This window comes from Helianthus annuus, chromosome 1 (assembly GCF_002127325.2).
Source record: "Helianthus annuus cultivar XRQ/B chromosome 1, HanXRQr2.0-SUNRISE, whole genome shotgun sequence".
Classification (NCBI taxonomy): Eukaryota; Viridiplantae; Streptophyta; class Magnoliopsida; order Asterales; family Asteraceae; genus Helianthus; species Helianthus annuus.
Genome location: NC_035433.2, coordinates 53526391 through 53546202, shown reverse-complemented (window position 1 = coordinate 53546202; position 19812 = coordinate 53526391). Strand labels below are relative to the sequence as shown.

The following is a 19812-nucleotide window of genomic DNA, read 5'->3' as shown; positions in this document are numbered from 1 at the left end:
ACTAACTATAGTTTGTACTACATATTGCACATATTTGTTATTAGCAACAAAAATTACAATAAAGATTTAGTTACTTTAACAATACCAATGGAGAAACTGGGCCAAACCACAAATGGCGCTATCGATGAAATTGAAATTTGAAGCCGAAAATCGGGGGCCTTAAGTTTGGAGGCACTAAGCTAAGGTTTTTTTTTTTTTTTTTTTTTTTCCTAATAGAACAAGAGTCGGCCAATGAATATCATGTCAAAATAATGGCGACTGACGGTTTGTTAATCAATCGGTTGTGATGAATCAGTTGATGGTGCAGAGTGAAGATAATTTAGTGCTGAAACGTGACGCTGTCTATAATTTTAAGATGTTTATCAATCATTGTTATCCGCCTTATACATAACCATTATTGAAGGTGCTATTCTGTTTAAGACCTTCCCCCAAAAACAAGAACATTTCCATTCATCTTACAAAATCTGATTAATGTAGGCAGTTTGCAAGTGGAACAAATCCGACAACAAGAGTTAGCACAAGAACAAGTTTTAAGAATAAAGAATCATATCTAACAAATTAAATCCAATCCTGCTATCACATTTAACCTTTCTACAAATCATTATATTCTTCATAGACATAAAACTATGTTTGTCTTCTGCCACATGACATCAAGATCAGCATATACTTTTTAAATTCATCGACCTATGCAATCTTCATCACTCGTCCACATCCTGGAGGATAACTTCTAACAGCTGCAACTCGTCTTCGGCGAGAACAAACCTCTTCACACCTTTTAACACTCTCATTCGTTACGTTGTCACCAACACTCTCACACGCCCACCCAAACGATCCATCTCCAACGCGCTGCTTCCTCTTCTTCTTTAACTTTCCAACTGACAATTCAATCTTCAACCCATCGTCCGCTTCATACCATCTTATTTCTTTTAAACTCACTCCATGAATTCTAACTTCATTGTAAACAACACCCAACTTCTCTATTCCCTCATCCGAACCACACGTTGCCGCATTAAAAATTCGCGGTACGATGTCATGACTCGAACCACAGCTTTCACTAGAAGTAGATCCCGATTCTGATTCTGATTCTGTTTCGAGAGGGATGAAATCAGCATGTGTTTCCATTGACTCACTACTACTGCATCAACAAATACGTATATTTAATATATGCATGTCAAACAAAATCCTTGATTATTGATCGGTGGTGGGTTTTGGTTAAACAGTTTAATAAACAAATTAATATTTACTACGAGAATGAGATAGAAAAATTTACCAGGAGTGAAAGCAGATAAAAGATTATGGTTGCTTTGAAACCGAGATCTTGAAACTTGTAACTAAAACGTTAAGAACGATGATGGGAATTTTAGGGTTATGGTTTGGAGAGTGTAGCATAATAATACTTATATAGATAGATATATAGTTACAGAAGATATAATCGACCGTTAGAAACGGGAGATTTTTTAATACAGACTTTGTTTTCACGCAAAGCTGTTTCATATGTAATTTTCTGATTATTTGAACTGGTCATTCTTACACACGTACGATCATTAATTCATTATTGTTGGTAATGTTGTGTATAATGTTTATTTATTATTTTTTTTAAAAGGTGTGAATTATTTGCGAATGTCGGGAGGTTTAACATACGTTGTTTTAACCGGGTCCGCGCTAGAGAGCCCCCTTGCACAATAGATCCCCAATTTAAACCTCTCAATGCGAAACCCCTAACACCCAGACTCGAACTTGAGACCTAGAGGGGAAAACTCATCCGGGCCCACCATAGGTGGAACTTAAATACATGTGACCACCACTAGAGCTCTAATGATGGTTTATAATGTTTATTTATTATTTGTTGTTAATGTTAATTTGATTTTCTTTAGGGTAAATTACAATTTGCGTCCTTTATGTTTCTATCAGATTGTAATAGATAACCTTTAAGTTCAATAATTACAGTCACAATCATTTTTTCGGAAAACTCATTACATCTTTCGTTCTTTTGGACTAACCAAGTTAGTAAAATGACTAAAATACCCTTAACTGATTAGATTTAACTGAAAATATTAACTTGGTTAGTGCTAAATGACGAAAGATGTAGTGAATTTTCCGGATAAAGGATTGTAACTGTAATTATTAAAGTTAAAGGTTATCTATCCATTACAATCCGATACAAACATAAAGATGAAAACTGTAATTTACCCTTTTCTTTATCCTCCGTTAGAATATTGTTGTGTATAACGTTTACTAGTTTATAACCCGGTGTATTACACAGATTGAATAAATGAATTTTATATACTAAATAATAAAACAATATATCTTTAAAACCTTCTTTTATTGCACGGTTATAACCCGGTGTATTACACAGATTGAATAAATGAATTTTATATACTAAATAATAAACAACTAGGATTACGACCCGCCGCAATGCGGCGGGGATTCTTTATTTATAACTAAGTCGATCTACGACCCACACGTTATGTTAAACCTGTCAAACGGGGTAAAAATAGACGATGTAAAAACGTTCACCCCCACACACACGTTGTGTCGTGTTAACTCGCAAAATTTGGAACGAAACGTAAAAACGTTAAGCCAAAGACGCACGCTGTGATGTGTTAAGTCACAAAATTTATAACCAAGCATAGAGGGCAAAATTTGCGGAAAATGAAAACTATAAAGGACCAAAGTTGAAAGTAAAGTAAGTTATGAGGATAGATTGTAAAAGATAAAAAGTTTTGGGTTAAAAATAAAAAACAAATAGTTTTGGGTTAAAAGTAATTTATGAAATACTTTTGGGTGAAAAGTAAAAAAAATCAAATTTTTTTTTGGAAAACCCCCAAAGCCAACGTTATGACAACCACATGCATAACAATTTTTTCTTTGAAAAATCCCCAAAGCACACCCCGCGTTGCGGCGGGGCGTAAAACGGTGTCAAATAGTACTAATGTCACACAACCGTCATCGACAACCAACACTGAGTAGACCTATAATATGCGTATTGCGACGAACCTGTCAAACATGGAAAAATAGAGGTAAAAACGTTGAACCACACATGCACGTTGCGTCATATTAACTCGAAAATTTTAGAACTATACGTAAAATGAAAATTTGCGAAAGATGAAAAGTATAAGTGATAAAAGTTGTGAAGTTAAATTGCAAATAATGAAAAGTTTTGGGTTAAAGTTAAAAAAACAAATTATGTAGGGTTAAAATTGGAAAATGTACAAACCTTTGGGTTAAAACAAAAAAAAATCAAGTTTTTTTTTTGAAAAACACCCAAAGCACAACTTACAAGTCCTTATGCACAAAAAGTTTGCTAATTTATATAGGTTTTAATATGTCTTTAAAACCTTTTTATTGCACAGTTTGAATAAATGTAATTTTATATATTAAATAATAAGAAGTTATATCTATAAGAATCATATGTATTGTACGGGTTGAATAAATGTAAATTTGTATAACAAATAATAAAAAGTTATATCTTTAAAACTAAGTGTATTACATGTGTTGAATAAATGTGATATTGTTTACCAAATAATAAAAAAAAATTATAACTTTAAAAACCTTCATGTATTACACGAGTTGAATAAATAAGATTTTATATACCAAATAATAAGAAAATTATATTTAAAAAAACTAATGAAAATACTCAGTACGCGATAAATATGGTGATTGCGGAGATGATTATTGAAAAGAAGATACAGTAGTCAAACATGTTATTCAAGAAGCAATTAAGCAGCTATTTGAGTGATAAAATATAAATTATATTAAAAATACTTAATAAATTTAATTTTATATATAAAGTAATACTGAAATTAAAAAGTGCATATTATACATATAATTATATTATGTCTTAAGTTATTGATGCCATCCAAAATGTTTTTCGATTTTGTGTCTAACATTATATATACTATGGTAAAAGTTTATAGTTTATTAGAGATTATTACATCATCGAAAAGAATAACAAAAAAAATTGTATATTACAAATAAAAAGTAGGTGTCTGTAAAAAAAAGTAATAATTTGGGTTAAAGGAAACTAACAGTTGTAGTTGTTATATAACACACTAGGTTAAAACCCCGTGTATTACACGGGTTGCATAAATATAATTTTATATAATAAATAGTCAAGATTTATCTTTTAAAAATGAACTTTAATGTATTATTTACTTATTATAACATTTTACTTTGTTAAATATGTATTCTTAACTAATTTTTGCTTAAAATTATTATTATTATTATTATTATTATTATTATTATTATTATTATTATGATCAAAATAAACAAAGTTTATCCTTATCTAAATATTTATTCTTATCTAATATTTTTGTTTAAAATTATTATTATTATTTAATATGAGAGATAAATAGAAAAATAATGTGAGAAAGCACCAGGAAGTGACACACGTCCAAAAAAGATTTTTATTTATTTATATATAAACGTTTATATTCTTATCTAATGTTTTATTTAAAATTATTATTATTATTATTATTATTATTATTATTATTATTATTATTATTATTAGTATGATCAAAATAAAAACAAATGTTTATCCATATCTAAATATTTAATCTTATCTAATATTTTTGTTTAAAATTATTATTAATATTTAATATGAGAGATAAATAGAAAAATAAGGTGAGAAAGCACTAGGAAGTGACACGTGTCCAAAAAAGATTTTTATTTATTAGTATAGGAAGATTAGGTAATATAAATAATGGGATAATATGATATAGAAAATCAAATGAATAATATTATAAATGAGAAGTATACATTAAATTTAAATAAAATAAGAATTATGTATAATCTTCCTATACTAATAAACAAAAATCTTTTTGTACACATGTCACTCTCTGGTGCCTCCTCCCTTTTAATAATAATATTACTGAAGAAACACTAGATAAATGGTCGGAACCGAAGTATATAGGGGGTTTGAATCCGCATAAAAGGGTTAGTTCTCTCTCGATTGATTCAGTTGCTACCGAGCTTCTTCTCCGGTGATTCTGCAAAACAGAGCACCGTTAGCCTCGTCAAGGGGAGAAGGGGGTTCTCTCCTTGACCCGACTCCGGTGTGAGAATAAGTATTGGTAATGGAGAAGATAAAGTATTTGAGAAGTGAATGTGATCTGGGTTTATATCTGAATAGTTCTCGTATTTATAACCGGGAGTTTGGGAGGGAAAACCTGTTATTGAAAAGATAACGGAAGATGCTAACGCCGTAGCGGTTACGTTTCCTTCCGTCAAGTTCTTCTAAATCCACGTTAAGTTGCCTTGATCCGATGTGAATGCACACGGATCGTGACTTGATCTATGGCTGGGGAATTGCCACGTGGAAAGTGATCAAGTGGAGATCATTCTCCAATTACATGTTATCGTTGTGATTTCAGGAATGTTTGTGGTAATGACACGTGTCCAGACGGTTATAACCGTCTGGGTGGTGCACGATCATATTCTTTTAGAAGATTACTGCTGTAATCTAGTGTGACACCTTACCGTGTGTACACAGCTGAATAAATCCCAAGTCTGGGTAAAATGCTATCCAAGTTTGGACATTTGGAAGGAATAATTAGCAAAGGGTTTTAACCCTTTGCTAAATGGAAGGCGACGCAAGGATTTTATGCTTTCCTTTGGGCGCGCGACTATCGCTTGTTGATTTCTTCCTCCCTTCTGTAAGACCAATGCGCGGTCGCGCAAGGTCAAAAGGTTGAAAGGCTAGTTGGTGGTATGGCCTCAAATCCTTTTTATGAGGTTTTTGGGACCTTACCCCTTCAAGTCCCCCCAGTCTAGTGTTGTACTTATGCAAATAAGTGGAGCACTGGACTTATGAGAGGGAGAGATTTTTGGGCGCGAAAAATGAGGAATCTTCTATGAGAAGATTTAATTTGTTTTGGAGGTTTTGGAAATCTTTTGACTTTAAGGGATGGTACAGTTAGGTCTGTATGACAGGCTGACACTGTAAGGTATATGCTATTATCCGTGTTTTTCACGCGCGCGTGCAGACGCGTGTGTACTTTTCTGCTGTTTTGGGGAACTGTGATACCCGGAAAAGTCGTTGTGACAGTTACCGATGCTATTTATTGCGATAAGTATATAACGTTTGGGTAACCTCTTTGTGCCATCATTGTTTTGTTAAAAACTTTTCCCCTTCTTTTCTTTTATTGAAAATCCACTATTCCCCTTCTTATGTCAACCGGAGAACATCAAGAAGGTCTTACTGAAGAGATGTCGACTGAACTTCCACCGTTGAAGTGGTCGAGAGCGTCCTTTGACGGTTTAGTTCAAAATTTCAAGTTTCCAGAAAGCTGGGGTGCTTTGTACCTTGAAGAGGGGCAGACAGCGGCGGATGCCCCGGCCGGGTATATTACCCTATTTTGGGATTTTTTTCTATGATGGCAACTTTCGTTTGCCTGTAACAAAGTTCTTTCTTGAAATTCTTGAGTTTTACAATATTCATCTTTCACAACTGCATCCTATTGGCATGGTCAGGGTTCGACATTTTGAGTTTGTGTGTCGGACCATGCATATTGAGCCGACCGTTCCTCGATTTAGGGTTTTCCATCAAATGCATTGTACCCAGGGGTTCTATTCGTTTGTTCAGAGAGCCACTGCAAAGAAAATTTTGCTTCATCCCCCGAAATCTTTCCATGATTGGAAGCAAAAACTCTTCTTTATTAAGGCCGGAGTGATTCCGGTGAGGATGGTTTTAAGGGGGAAGGAAGATGTTCCCGTTGAAACACTCCGGACCCCTTCTGATGAAACTTGGTACCAAGATTTGAAGGAAATTCCTAATATTGCTTTGCCGGAGAGAGCCCTTGTTGGGGCTGGTATGAGCTTGAATTGGAAGATGGACCGGGACGACAAGCCTGTGTATACAGAGGGAGGTCATGGTATGGTTGGGTTCGCCCCCTTCCTTCTCTTTTTTTTTTTTTTTTGAGCATGTTTCCCTTTCTTGCAGTTGTTTCGTTGTATGTTGTTGCATATAAAAGAGAAGGGGGAAAATGGGTACTATTAAGAAAAAACCTGACGAAGAGCTTTGGTATCATCGTATTGCGAGGAATTTTTCTCTTCCGCGGGACGCGGATTTGTCTGAACAGCCTGCTGCTGGTGAAGGTAAGATTGTGCATACTGTTTGTTTTTTTTTTTTACTTATTGTTCGCGTATTTGAGTGAATCGTTCTTGCGCTTTATAGGTGAGTTGTCAAATTTGGGCATAGGCCCTGAGAAGAAAAGACGCGCGACGACTAGTAACGTTGCGCCAAAAAAGAGTGATGCTGAGAAGACTCAATCTTCTAAAGCTAAGAATGTTGGGGAGAAGAAAGGTATGCGCCATTCTTCTGACAAGTGTGATTATGTGGTGGTTTCTGATACTTTGGAGGGTCTTGCGCCTGCAGTTACTATTTGGCGACCGAAACCAGAACCAAAGGACCCTGCTGACATTCCCCCATCTAACCCAGATGATCCAATTGATTTGGAATCTAGCCCTGAGCATTTGGTGCAAAGGGGAAAAAGGAAACAAACTGATACTGACGCGGAGAGTCAACCTCCTAAAAAAGTTCAGAGGAAGAAAATTACCCGAAGAGGGAATCTTGATGCTTTTGTTACAGAATCTGTTCCTGGTAAGTAGCAGCTTCCCTTGTTTTCTTTATGTGGTGTAGATTCTTATGGATTTTTATTTTTACAGAAATTCCCGTTGCTCCAATTCCCACGAACTTGCAACCCGTGGTGAATGAAGAACTTCCTCCTACCCCTCCACACGCTTCTGTTGCTGGCTAGTTGAACCCTGCAGAGGGTGCAGACGATGGTGTGGGGAAAACTGTTGAAGTTGAGAAGCCTGCTGATGTTGACTTAGGTGTGGTTAATGATACTGATAATCCTCCGTCCCCTGAGGTGACTGCTCAAGACCTGGGGGGAGGGACAACTGAGAAAACTCCTACTCCTTCTCCTTCAGACACTATGCCGGAGCATGCTGAGAGGACGACGGTTGAAGAGAAAGATTCGTCTGCTGGTGTTAGTAAACAATCTCCCATCCGCCCAGAGGAAACTTTGGGAGATTATTACTACCGGAGCTATTCGGAGAAAGACGCTGCTGACCTTCACGCCCCCGTTTGGAATTTGAAGAAAGGGGATACTTTCGCGGACTGGCATGTGTGCCAAGATTGGTTGCAGGGGATACTTCCACCTGGGGAGGTCAAGTTTCAGGAAGACCGGTCTTGTGAGCAGGCCTATTAGTCTTATGTTGCTGAGACTGCTTCTCATGTCTCTACCACCCACCGTATTGTTCGTGAGTGGTATAATATGCATAAAGAGCAGAAATATTTTATGGCGGCTCAGAAGAAATTTTCCAACGATGAGAGACGTCTGGCTCAATTGATGGCTAAATTAAAAGATGATCAAGCCAAGTTTGAGGCTGAGCGCAAGACTGATGAATGGTCTGTTGCTGGTTGGAAAAGAAAGGCCGAAGCTGAAGCTGCTCTCCTTTCTGAAGAACGTAAAAATTGGAGGAAAATTTGCGAAAAAGATAATGCTGAGAAAGCCAACCTTCGCACTATTATTAGTAACCTCAAGGCTGAGGTTGAAAAGCTGAAGAATCAGGATGCGGAGGTAGAAAGATTAAAAAAGGAGAAAGCTGATATAGAGGCTGCGCTGGCGGAGGCGCGTTCTCATAGGGAACGAAGTGAGCAACGGGAGGTACAAGCTTTAACCACTCTTGCCATTAGAGATAAAGAACTAGAGGAACTTACTGCTTTGGTTTCTGGCCAGGAACAACTGAAGAAAGACCTGGAGCTTGCGCGTTCCGAATATACTGAATCCTCCCGCCGTTTGACTGAGGTTGAAGAGAAACTGGAAAATTCAGAAACGGCGCGGGTCACAGCGGAAAGCGAGCTTGAGCCTTTAAAGAATGATATGGCCTGGTTGAAAGATCGCGGGATTGCTTGTGTAAGTTCCTTTCCCTCTTTTTTTTGTGAAATCATATATGCGCCTGCTCTTGCTCTTTTTTACCAATTTCGCTTGGTTTCGTAGGTTGCTGAATCTGTATTAAACTTTAAAGAACTGGATAAAACTGTTGCTAAATTGGTGGTTGCTACACGGCGGGATGGATACGCGCAAGGTTATGCGGAATGTTCCCATCATGTGAATGACGCGCTGAAGGTTAGCTGGGATGGTAGCAAGGCTGCTACTTTTGGCGTGAATACTGCCGCTGCGCTTGCTTCCATGAAGACAGAGTTTAATAATTTGCAACTTCCAGTTATGGAGTTGATAAATGTCGCGCTGCAATCGGATGATCACGTGGCGCAGCTTAAAGAAATCTTTCCGGATGAGGGTGAAGATTTAGTGTAGGATGTAATTGTTTTGAACAATTTGTTTTTTGTGGGATGTAAATCCTTGTTTTGTTATTGCGCTGTTGTGCAAAGGTTCAGGACAATGCTGTGTGTGAAGCTCCTTAGGGCGTATTTGTACGCTGAAGATAATATGTTTCTATTTGTTTTGTTGAATGTCTTTACAATATTTTGCATGAGTACAATTACTTTTATTTTGAGTAAGGCGAATGAGATTGGTATGAAGCTCATGTGTGAGTTTATGGTCGTTTGTGACGTGATCACTGACCTCGCATGAAGCTTGTTTTACTACCATAATGTTTTTGCACTTACTAAAAAGAAATTGCATGCACTTTGTAAACAAAAATAATAGAAACTTTGTAATTTTATTCATGGATAAAGCTCAGAGGCGTTACAAAGTTTTTAATAATTAGATGGAACTTAACTTACTCCCTGACAGTTCCGCCGCATTCGATGTTTTTCCTGCGGGAAACCCTATAGAGTCCTTTAAGTTTTTGCCCGTTTGTTGGAGCTCTCTTCTCCTCGGGTAATCTGCTTAATCTCCTTGCGCATATTCTGGAGTAGATGCGTAAACTCCCCATTTTTGAGGACTTTCTCTATTTCTGTGCGCAGGGATATGCAGTTGTTTGTGTCACACCCCCAAAATCCCACCTGCGGAGTACTACCGCTTGGAGGCGTGACTGACCAGGATCCAGCCACCAATCATACTGAACAAGCATATAAATAGTTATAAAAGTTTAACCATTCACGATTGGTGTTCCAAAACAAATAAGTTTAAGTTGCAAGCGGAAGCATAAGTTTAAAGTTATAACATAAGTTCCAAAAGTTTCAAGTTTAACATAGTCTTGTAGCAATCCCTGTCCCACAACGATCTTCCTCCATGCAAGCTCCCACTGAGTACCTATGGTCCTGCAAAGCATGTAGTAACGAGTCAACAACTAGTTGAGTGAGTTCACGGGTGGGCGTTCGTTTTAGTTGTTTCGAAAACAGTTTACTTTATCTGGCATCCTGCCGTGGGGGTTACCCCATAGTTTTAAAAACGTGACCAGTTCGTTCCCAGTTACTCCGGCACTCCGGCCGTGGGGGCTACCCCATGTAGTTATCAGGCATTTCGGCCGTGGGGGCTACCCCATGTACATCATCTGGCTCTCCAGCCGTGGGGGCTACCCCATGTGTATCATCTGGCTCTCCAGCCGTGGGGGCTACCCCATGTGTATACTAGACTCGTTACCGTATCGATTGCTGACTGTAGTCATGTTTATGTGCCCTGAAAACATCAATGTCTATCATCATTGACGTGCCCCAGATCCATTAGTTCACGCCCGTCCTCTGCGGCACGGTGTGAGGCTTGTCAGACCTAAATAGCGCTATCTAACTAATGACCCGCTCGCCATTGGCCCGGCGATTAGTCGATACAAAAAGGAGGGACTTCGTGATAGAGTTTTAGTCTAGTACGTTTATCCGTCCATCCGGACGAGGAATCACATTCCTGAACCACTGACGTCCTACCCAAGGTAGACGAGGAACCACGTTCCTTAACCCCGTTCCCAACCCAGGGAATCCCATGCTTTGTAAAGGGTGTGAACTCACCTTGGTTTGCTCGGCAGTCAAACACAGAAAGTCAATCAAGTCGCAAGTAGTCAATAACGTCCTAACACGGATATCACGTATAATCAGATTCGAACCAAGTAGTGCACAAATGTTCAACACGTTTGGCAAGCACGTTTAATCAGTAACAGTTCATAGGTAACAGTTAATCACATGTTCAAAGTCCAAACAGTTGGGCTCGTGATAACAGGCCCAAATAACTCATCAACAGTAGCACAGAAGTTCATAAATTCGGCCCACTAACTTAGGCCCAAAAGTGTGGTCTCGAGTCGCAACCGGACTCGCAAGCATGGTCTCGAGTCATGCTGTGTGTTGATCATGGATGGTTGCGAGTCGCAACTGGTGTCGCAACCATGGTTTCGGTTCATCATGCTGAGGTCTCGAGTCGCAACGGGACTCGTAACCTGTGGTTTCGGCTTGTCCTGTTATGGTTGCGAGTCGCAACCGCGTGGTCTCGAGTCATCACGCTGTGGTTGCGAGTCGTAACCGGGTGATTGCGAGTCGGTAACAGTCGTTTTCAAGTTCACGTGTTGATGCAGATGGTCAGATTAATGGTACAGTATAATCAGGCCCAAATCCGGAAATAACCAATAGAATTCCACTAACATATTTCCTAATCAGGTTATTAGTCAAAGATGGATCAAAATCACAAGGGTTTTCAATCTTCAACTATCATTCAAAGTGTTCTTCATACATTCAAAGCATATATTCAAGTTCTTCATAACATAAACAACACTTATTCACCCAAAATCATGAACAACTATCAAGATACAATTTACTAGCATGCATCCTACTTGACAACCATATTTATTAGCCGATTTTTCTTAGTATAAATACCCAAACTTTTCGGATCAAACCCAAATGCAACCAATATCATCATTCACCTTTTTGTCATACCATGAACCCATTTTCAACATCAAATATGTATAGTTCCACTCATAACAAGAAACGTTCATGAACCGATTTCTTTTCAAAACATTATGTATAACTCATCTTAACATATTGTCACATAATCTCATCTTACAAACATAACATAAACACACTAACATTTAACAAAGCATTAAGAACACTAAGCGGTTATGGGTTTCGAGGGTGTGTGAAAGGCTTCCAACCGGGTGTGTGTGTGAGCCGATCCAAGTCCAAAGATCCAAGAATGGTGGAGTGTGTTTGTGTTCTAGAGTTTAGGTGAGAGAGAGAAGTAGGAGAGTGTGTGTTGTAATGTTCAACAAAATGGTAACACTAACTAAGGTAGTGTATTTATAGTCAAAGTTCCAAGTGTGTGCACCCTATGGGTTTCGGCTAAGGGTTTACGGCCCAAAGGCCCAACCGGCCAAAGGTTCTCGGCCCAAGGCCCAAAACCGATTACTAGTCACTCGAGACCTCATGGTCTCGAGTCGGGTTCCTTGTTGTTTCGTGTCGGGTTCTCGGTTCACATATAACACGTACACATATATATATAATATACACGTAACAAAGCACTTATCACATAAAAAGGTTCACGTTATCATTTTAACTAGTCACATAACGTACAAGCAAGTTACAACGAAAGGTTCTAAATTTCGAGTTGTCACAGTTTGTGGTGTGTCCACTGTCCTTATGATATTCGCAGTACTGTGCCAGGTGTTGACCACGTTTACTCTTCATTGGAATCGGTGGTTTGAACTGGTAGTCCTCAGTACTCAGAACCTCTGCCGGGGTCTTTGTTAGAGGAGTCCACTGCCTCTCCCTATTTTCGTGCTTGTTTTCTCTTTGTGCAGAGAGCTTGTTAATTGTTGTGCGCGCATCTTCAGAGGAACGATTTCCTGGTGACTCGCGCCAGGATTTTTTGAACCTTCTGTCACCGGTCGCACTTAGGTCTGTGGGCCTGTTGTGTGGTGGTGGTGGCCTGTTTGTAGTAAGGTTTTTCTCAGTCTGCGCATAAACCTTAGCCGCCGCCATTATCTTTTCCCAACTCTTGGGAAGGCCCTCTGTTCCGGATAATACTTTGACCATGTCGTCACATCTAACCGCGTACTTAAACTGAGCACGGATTAATTGTTCGTGAACACCACCGATCTCCAACACTTCCTTATTGTATCTGGTGATAAAATCCTCCAGATTCTCGTCATCTCGACGCCAGATGTTCCAACGAACTCGAACAAGAGGTATTCTGGTGCTCTTGAGGACCTTAACATCCCGGTCCGTGATCTCGACAGGTTCTTCGACGAATTTCAACTGTTCGTCGATCGTGAGTTCCTTCAGAGGAACTACGTGCGTCTCATCTGACAGACACTTCTTCAGATTTGACACATGGAAAACGTTGTGAACTGCCCCGAGTTCTGCTGGTAATTTCAGTCTGTAGGCCACCTTGCCTATTTTCTCAAGAATTTCGAAAGGTCCAACGTACCGTGGATTGAGTTTGCCGCGTTTACCAAAACGAACCACACCCTTCCAGGGTGAAACTTTGAGTAAAACCCGCTCCCCAACCTGGAGCTCGAGTGGTTTCCTGCCCTTATCGGCGTATGCCTTCTGACGGTCACGAGCGGCCGCCATGCGTTGTCGTATTTGAGCGATCCGCTCAGTAGTGTCTACCACATGTTCTGGACCAGTGATTTGACTATCCCCCACCTCTGCCCAACAGAGGGGTGACCGGCATTTACGTCCGTACAATGCCTCAAACGGAGCAGCTTTAATGCTGGTGTGGTAGCTGTTATTGTACGAGAATTCTACGAGTGGCAGATGCTTTTCCCAGCTGTTGCCAAAGTCGATTACACAAGCGCGAAGCATGTCTTCTAGTGTTTGGATAGTACGCTCGGACTGCCCGTCCGTCTGCGGGTGGTACGCTGTGCTCATATCAAGACGTGAGCCAAAAGACTTGTGCATTGCCTGCCACAGTTCCGTAGTAAAACGTGCATCTCGATCAGAGATAATAGAAGTGGGCACCCCGTGCCTCGAAACAACTTCCTTGAGGTATATTTCTGCTAAAGTGGAGAATTTATCCGTCTCCTTGATTGCCAAAAAGTGTGCGGATTTTGTGAGTCGATCCACGATCACCCAAATAGTATCGTTCCCGCGCTGTGATCTAGGTAAGCCAGTAACGAAATCCATGGAAATTTGCTCCCATTTCCATTGTGGTATCTCTGGTTGCTGAAGTAGGCCTGAAGGTTTCTGATATTCCGTCTTGACTCGCGCACAAGTCAAACACTTGCTGACGTAAGTTGCTATGTGGGCCTTCATGCTAGGCCACCAATACGTAGTTTTAATATCGTGGTACATCTTGTCCGAACCAGGGTGTACCGAGTAGCGAGATTTGTGCGCTTCATCCATCACAAGTTCTCGTAAATCGCCATAGTGCGGGACCCAGATGCGCCCTGTTACATAATAAGCACCATCTTCCTTCTGTTCTAAACGTTGCCTTGACCCGCGTAGTGCTTCAGCTCTAATGTTTTCTGGCTTCAGTGCTTCTATCTGAGCAGTTCGTATTTGCGAAGGTAGACTAGAATGGATCGTGAGTTGTAAAGCTCTTACGCGCTTAGGCGTAGTGTCCTTCCGACTGAGGGCGTCTGCCACAACATTGGCCTTGCCCGGGTGATACCTGATAGAGCACTCGTAATCATTCAGCAGCTCGACCCATCGTCGCTGCCGCATATTCAGTTCCTTCTGCTTGAATATGTGTTCTAAACTTCTGTGGTCGGTGTAGATGGCGCACTTGGTTCCGTACAGGTAATGCCGCCATAGTTTAAGTGCGAAAACAACAGCTCCCAGCTCTAAATCATGTGTCGTGTAGTTCTTCTCGTGAACTTTGAGTTGTCGTGAGGCGTAAGCTATGACTTTATCTCGTTGCATCAATACACAACCAAGACCTTGAATTGATGCATCACAGTAAACCACAAAATCTTCTGTGCCCTCTGGCAATGAAAGGATAGGTGCACTGCAAAGTCTATCCTTTAGATGCTGAAAAGCTAACTCTTGTGCATTTCCCCAACGATAAACAACGCCTTTCTGCGTTAGTAAGGTGAGAGGCTGCGCGATCTTAGAAAAATCCTTAATGAATCTCCTGTAGTAACCTGCCAATCCCAAAAATTGGCGAATTTCCTTTGGTGTGCGAGGCGCAGGCCAGTTCTTAATAGATTCCACTTTGGATGGATCAACGTGAATCCCATCCTTGTTCACCACATGCCCTAGGAAATGGACCTCTCGAAGCCAGAAGTCGCATTTCGAGAACTTTGCGTAAAGCTGTTCCTTCCGGAGGAGTTCCAAAATAAGTCGTAGATGTTGTTCGTGCTCTTCCTTGCTCTTAGAATAGATCAGGATGTCGTCGATGAAGACTATAACAAACTTGTCCAGATACGGTTTGCACACTCGATTCATCAAATCCATAAAAACTGCCGGTGCGTTCGTCAGCCCAAACGGCATGACTAGAAACTCATAGTGCCCATATCGAGTCCTAAAGGCCGTCTTAGAGACATCCTCTTCCCGAACTTTCAGCTGGTGATATCCCGATCTCAGATCGATCTTTGAATAGTAGCTCGACCCCTGCAACTGGTCGAACAAGTCGTCAATACGCGGTAGAGGATAACGATTCTTCACAGTCACCTTGTTGAGTTCGCGATAGTCGATACACATTCTGAAGGTACCATCCTTCTTCTTCACAAATAACACTGGAGCTCCCCAAGGCGATGAGCTAGGACGAATGAAACCCTTATCCAAGAGTTCTTGTAGTTGCGTGGAGAGTTCTTCCAACTCTGATGGCGCTAAACGATAAGGTGCACGGGCTACAGGCGCGGCTCCAGGAGCTAGATCAATCTGAAACTCGACTTGGCGATGGGGCGGAAGACCAGGTAATTCCTTAGGGAATACCTCAGGATAGTCGCGTACAACGGGAAAATCTTCTAGCTTCTTCTCCTTTTCTGTGGTATCAGTAACTAGAGCCAAAATCGCTGTGTGGCCCTTTCGTAAGCATTTCTGGGCCTTAAGAAGAGAGATGATGTTCTCAACAGCACTTCTCTTGTCGCCACGTATCATGAGAGGTTCACCACCTAAACCAGGAATACGAACGATCTTTTCGTTGCAAAGAATCTCTGCTCGGTGTTGGGATAACCAATCCATCCCAATGACAACGTCGAAACTACCCAAGACAATAGGAATAAGATCGATGGCGAAGGTCTGGTTAGCGAGAATAAGCTGGCAACCCTTGACTACGTGTGAGGCTTCCAAATTCTTACCATTAGCTAGCTCTACAGTGTGCTTGTCGCTCAGGGGTGTAGGAATACGCTTAAGCATCTTACTGACTTCTAGTGACACATAGCTAGTATCGGCACCCGAATCAAATAAGACTGTAACATAAAAGTCGTCGAGAAGGAACTTACCCGTCACCACGTTGGGATCATTCCTTGCTTCACCTTGACCAATCACGAACACTCGTCCCCTAGCACCATTGTTGTTGTTGTTCCCATTGTTACCATTCCCCTGATTGTTGTTGTTGTTGTTCTGATTCAGTTGGGGACAATCCTTCTTGAAGTGGCCTTCAGCTCCACACTGAAAGCATCCTTTGTTGTTACCCTGCTGCTGTCGCTGGTTCTGCTGAGGTTGCTGACGATTCTGATTGACGGGGTATGCGCTTCTGCAATCCTTTGCAACATGACCAGGCTTGTTGCATCGATGACAGTTGCCCCTGGTGCATGGCCCACTGTGGTGTAGGCTACAACGATTGCACTTGGGGTGATTCCCCTTGTATCCACCATGACTTTGACCACTAGATGACTGCTGACCGGGGCTCTTGTGATCATCTGTCTTTCTCTGCTGAGACTGAGTTTGCACTGAAGTTGAACCCCTGCTTGAAGTTCCATCCCATTTCCGTTTATCTCCACTAGAAGCACCAGAAGTAGTTGCAGCACCTATACGCTTCGGTAACTTGTTCTGCTCCACCGCTTGATCAGTAAGACGGTGAGCCAACTGTACAACCTGCTGGATAGTAGTCAACCTCGCTGAAGTCACATGACTTTGGATCTCTGGCACCAAGCCCTTGAGATAGAGTTCAATTCGCTTATACGGAGGATCCACCATAGTAGGACACAACAAGGCAAGCTCATGCGATCTCTTAGTGTATGCCTCAATTTCTGATCCTGACATCTTGAGATTGTAAAACTCATCCTCCAGTTTGTGAATGTCGTCACGACTGCAGTATTCCTCCCTGATCATTTCCTTGAAGTTTTCCCATGGGGTGGCGTTGGCAGCAACCAACCCTAACATCTGCACTTGAGCATTCCACCACGTGAGAGCCAAACCCTCGAGAGTACCAGTAGCATACTTCACCCTGCGCGCTTCAGGGCATTCGCACATTTCGAACACAGACTCCAGTTTCTCAAACCAGTGTAGGAGACCTACTGCTCCTTCAGTGCCGCTAAAAGTTGTGGGTCGACAGTCCATAAAGGTCTTAAAAGTGCACACCGGTGCCTGAGCATACTGACCTAAGGTATGTGAAAGAAAGACAGAGTTTAACACAAAGGTTGGTTCACGAGAGTAGGATCCAAATGATCCTAGAACATTTCGGACTGCAGGATATACCTCCTGCGTGTGCGGCTGCGAGCGCTGCGGCAACTCGCTCGTTGATCAAAGCCGTCAACTGGGCTTGTGTCATGTTAACGCGTCCAGACATGGTTCTTCATAATAAGAGTAATACGTGTGAGAGAGGTTCGCGAAAGTACAATAGTAGGACAGAGTAAGCACGCACGTGTTCAAACAACAGTAGCTATACTAATCAAGCATACTATGAGCAATGTACTACGTAATTAACAAGTAGGCAATATACATACATCATATTACCTAGAACATCGAGCCTTGCATGAGGAGCGAAGTGTCGTTGTGGACCGTTGAGCACTAAACCGGTTATAGTCTGGTTTTAACAAAAACGTTTCTCCTTTATTAAAACCAAGTTCACTATAACCAATGGCTCTGATACCAATCTGTCACACCCCCAAAATCCCACCTGCGGAGTACTACCGCTTGGAGGCGTGACTGACCAGGATCCAGCCACCAATCATACTGAACAAGCATATAAATAGTTATAAAAGTTTAACCATTCACGATTGGTGTTCCAAAACAAATAAGTTTAAGTTGCAAGCGGAAGCATAAGTTTAAAGTTATAACATAAGTTCCAAAAGTTTCAAGTTTAACATAGTCTTGTAGCAATCCCTGTCCCACAACGATCTTCCTCCATGCAAGCTCCCACTGAGTACCTATGGTCCTGCAAAGCATGTAGTAACGAGTCAACAACTAGTTGAGTGAGTTCACGGGTGGGCGTTCGTTTTAGTTGTTTCGAAAACAGTTTACTTTATCTGGCATCCTGCCGTGGGGGTTACCCCATAGTTTTAAAAACGTGACCAGTTCGTTCCCAGTTACTCCGGCACTCCGGCCGTGGGGGCTACCCCATGTAGTTATCAGGCATTTCGGCCGTGGGGGCTACCCCATGTACATCATCTGGCTCTCCAGCCGTGGGGGCTACCCCATGTGTATCATCTGGCTCTCCAGCCGTGGGGGCTACCCCATGTGTATACTAGACTCGTTACCGTATCGATTGCTGACTGTAGTCATGTTTATGTGCCCTGAAAACATCAATGTCTATCATCATTGACGTGCCCCAGATCCATTAGTTCACGCCCGTCCTCTGCGGCACGGTGTGAGGCTTGTCAGACCTAAATAGCGCTATCTAACTAATGACCCGCTCGCCATTGGCCCGGCGATTAGTCGATACAAAAAGGAGGGACTTCGTGATAGAGTTTTAGTCTAGTACGTTTATCCGTCCATCCGGACGAGGAATCACATTCCTGAACCACTGACGTCCTACCCAAGGTAGACGAGGAACCACGTTCCTTAACCCCGTTCCCAACCCAGGGAATCCCATGCTTTGTAAAGGGTGTGAACTCACCTTGGTTTGCTCGGCAGTCAAACACAGAAAGTCAATCAAGTCGCAAGTAGTCAATAACGTCCTAACACGGATATCACGTATAATCAGATTCGAACCAAGTAGTGCACAAATGTTCAACACGTTTGGCAAGCACGTTTAATCAGTAACAGTTCATAGGTAACAGTTAATCACATGTTCAAAGTCCAAACAGTTGGGCTCGTGATAACAGGCCCAAATAACTCATCAACAGTAGCACAGAAGTTCATAAATTCGGCCCACTAACTTAGGCCCAAAAGTGTGGTCTCGAGTCGCAACCGGACTCGCAAGCATGGTCTCGAGTCATGCTGTGTGTTGATCATGGATGGTTGCGAGTCGCAACTGGTGTCGCAACCATGGTTTCGGTTCATCATGCTGAGGTCTCGAGTCGCAACGGGACTCGTAACCTGTGGTTTCGGCTTGTCCTGTTATGGTTGCGAGTCGCAACCGTGTGGTCTCGAGTCATCACGCTGTGGTTGCGAGTCGTAACCGGGTGATTGCGAGTCGGTAACAGTCGTTTTCAAGTTCACGTGTTGATGCAGATGGTCAGATTAATGGTACAGTATAATCAGGCCCAAATCCGGAAATAACCAATAGAATTCCACTAACATATTTCCTAATCAGGTTATTAGTCAAAGATGGATCAAAATCACAAGGGTTTTCAATCTTCAACTATCATTCAAAGTGTTCTTCATACATTCAAAGCATATATTCAAGTTCTTCATAACATAAACAACACTTATTCACCCAAAATCATGAACAACTATCAAGATACAATTTACTAGCATGCATCCTACTTGACAACCATATTTATTAGCCGATTTTTCTTAGTATAAATACCCAAACTTTTCGGATCAAACCCAAATGCAACCAATATCATCATTCACCTTTTTGTCATACCATGAACCCATTTTCAACATCAAATATGTATAGTTCCACTCATAACAAGAAACGTTCATGA

General features: G+C 41.3%; 2 protein-coding genes across 3 annotated transcripts; one reads left to right on the top strand and one right to left on the bottom strand.

Annotated features, from left to right (window-relative positions):
* Positions 1–528: 528 nt before the first annotated feature.
* Positions 529–1374, bottom strand: LOC110927508. 2 transcript variants are annotated; one of them, XM_022171096.2, is made up of 2 exons: positions 1271–1374; positions 529–1135 (listed from the first exon to the last, which is right to left on the bottom strand). In XM_022171096.2, exon 2 carries the CDS (start codon positions 1120–1122, stop codon positions 685–687), a length of 438 nt encoding a protein of 145 aa, XP_022026788.1. In that variant the 5' UTR covers positions 1123–1135; positions 1271–1374; the 3' UTR covers positions 529–684. The 2 variants fall into 2 exon arrangements, with proteins under 2 accessions (XP_022026788.1, XP_022026789.1); XM_022171097.2 differs by having other exon boundaries at positions 529–1132.
* Positions 1375–8303: 6929 nt separating this feature from the next.
* LOC110931159 (myosin-11-like) lies at positions 8304–9323 on the top strand. The gene is made up of 2 exons (XM_022174565.1): positions 8304–8921; positions 9006–9323. Exons 1-2 carry the CDS (start codon positions 8304–8306, stop codon positions 9321–9323), a joined length of 936 nt encoding a protein of 311 aa, XP_022030257.1.
* Positions 9324–19812: the final 10489 nt, after the last annotated feature.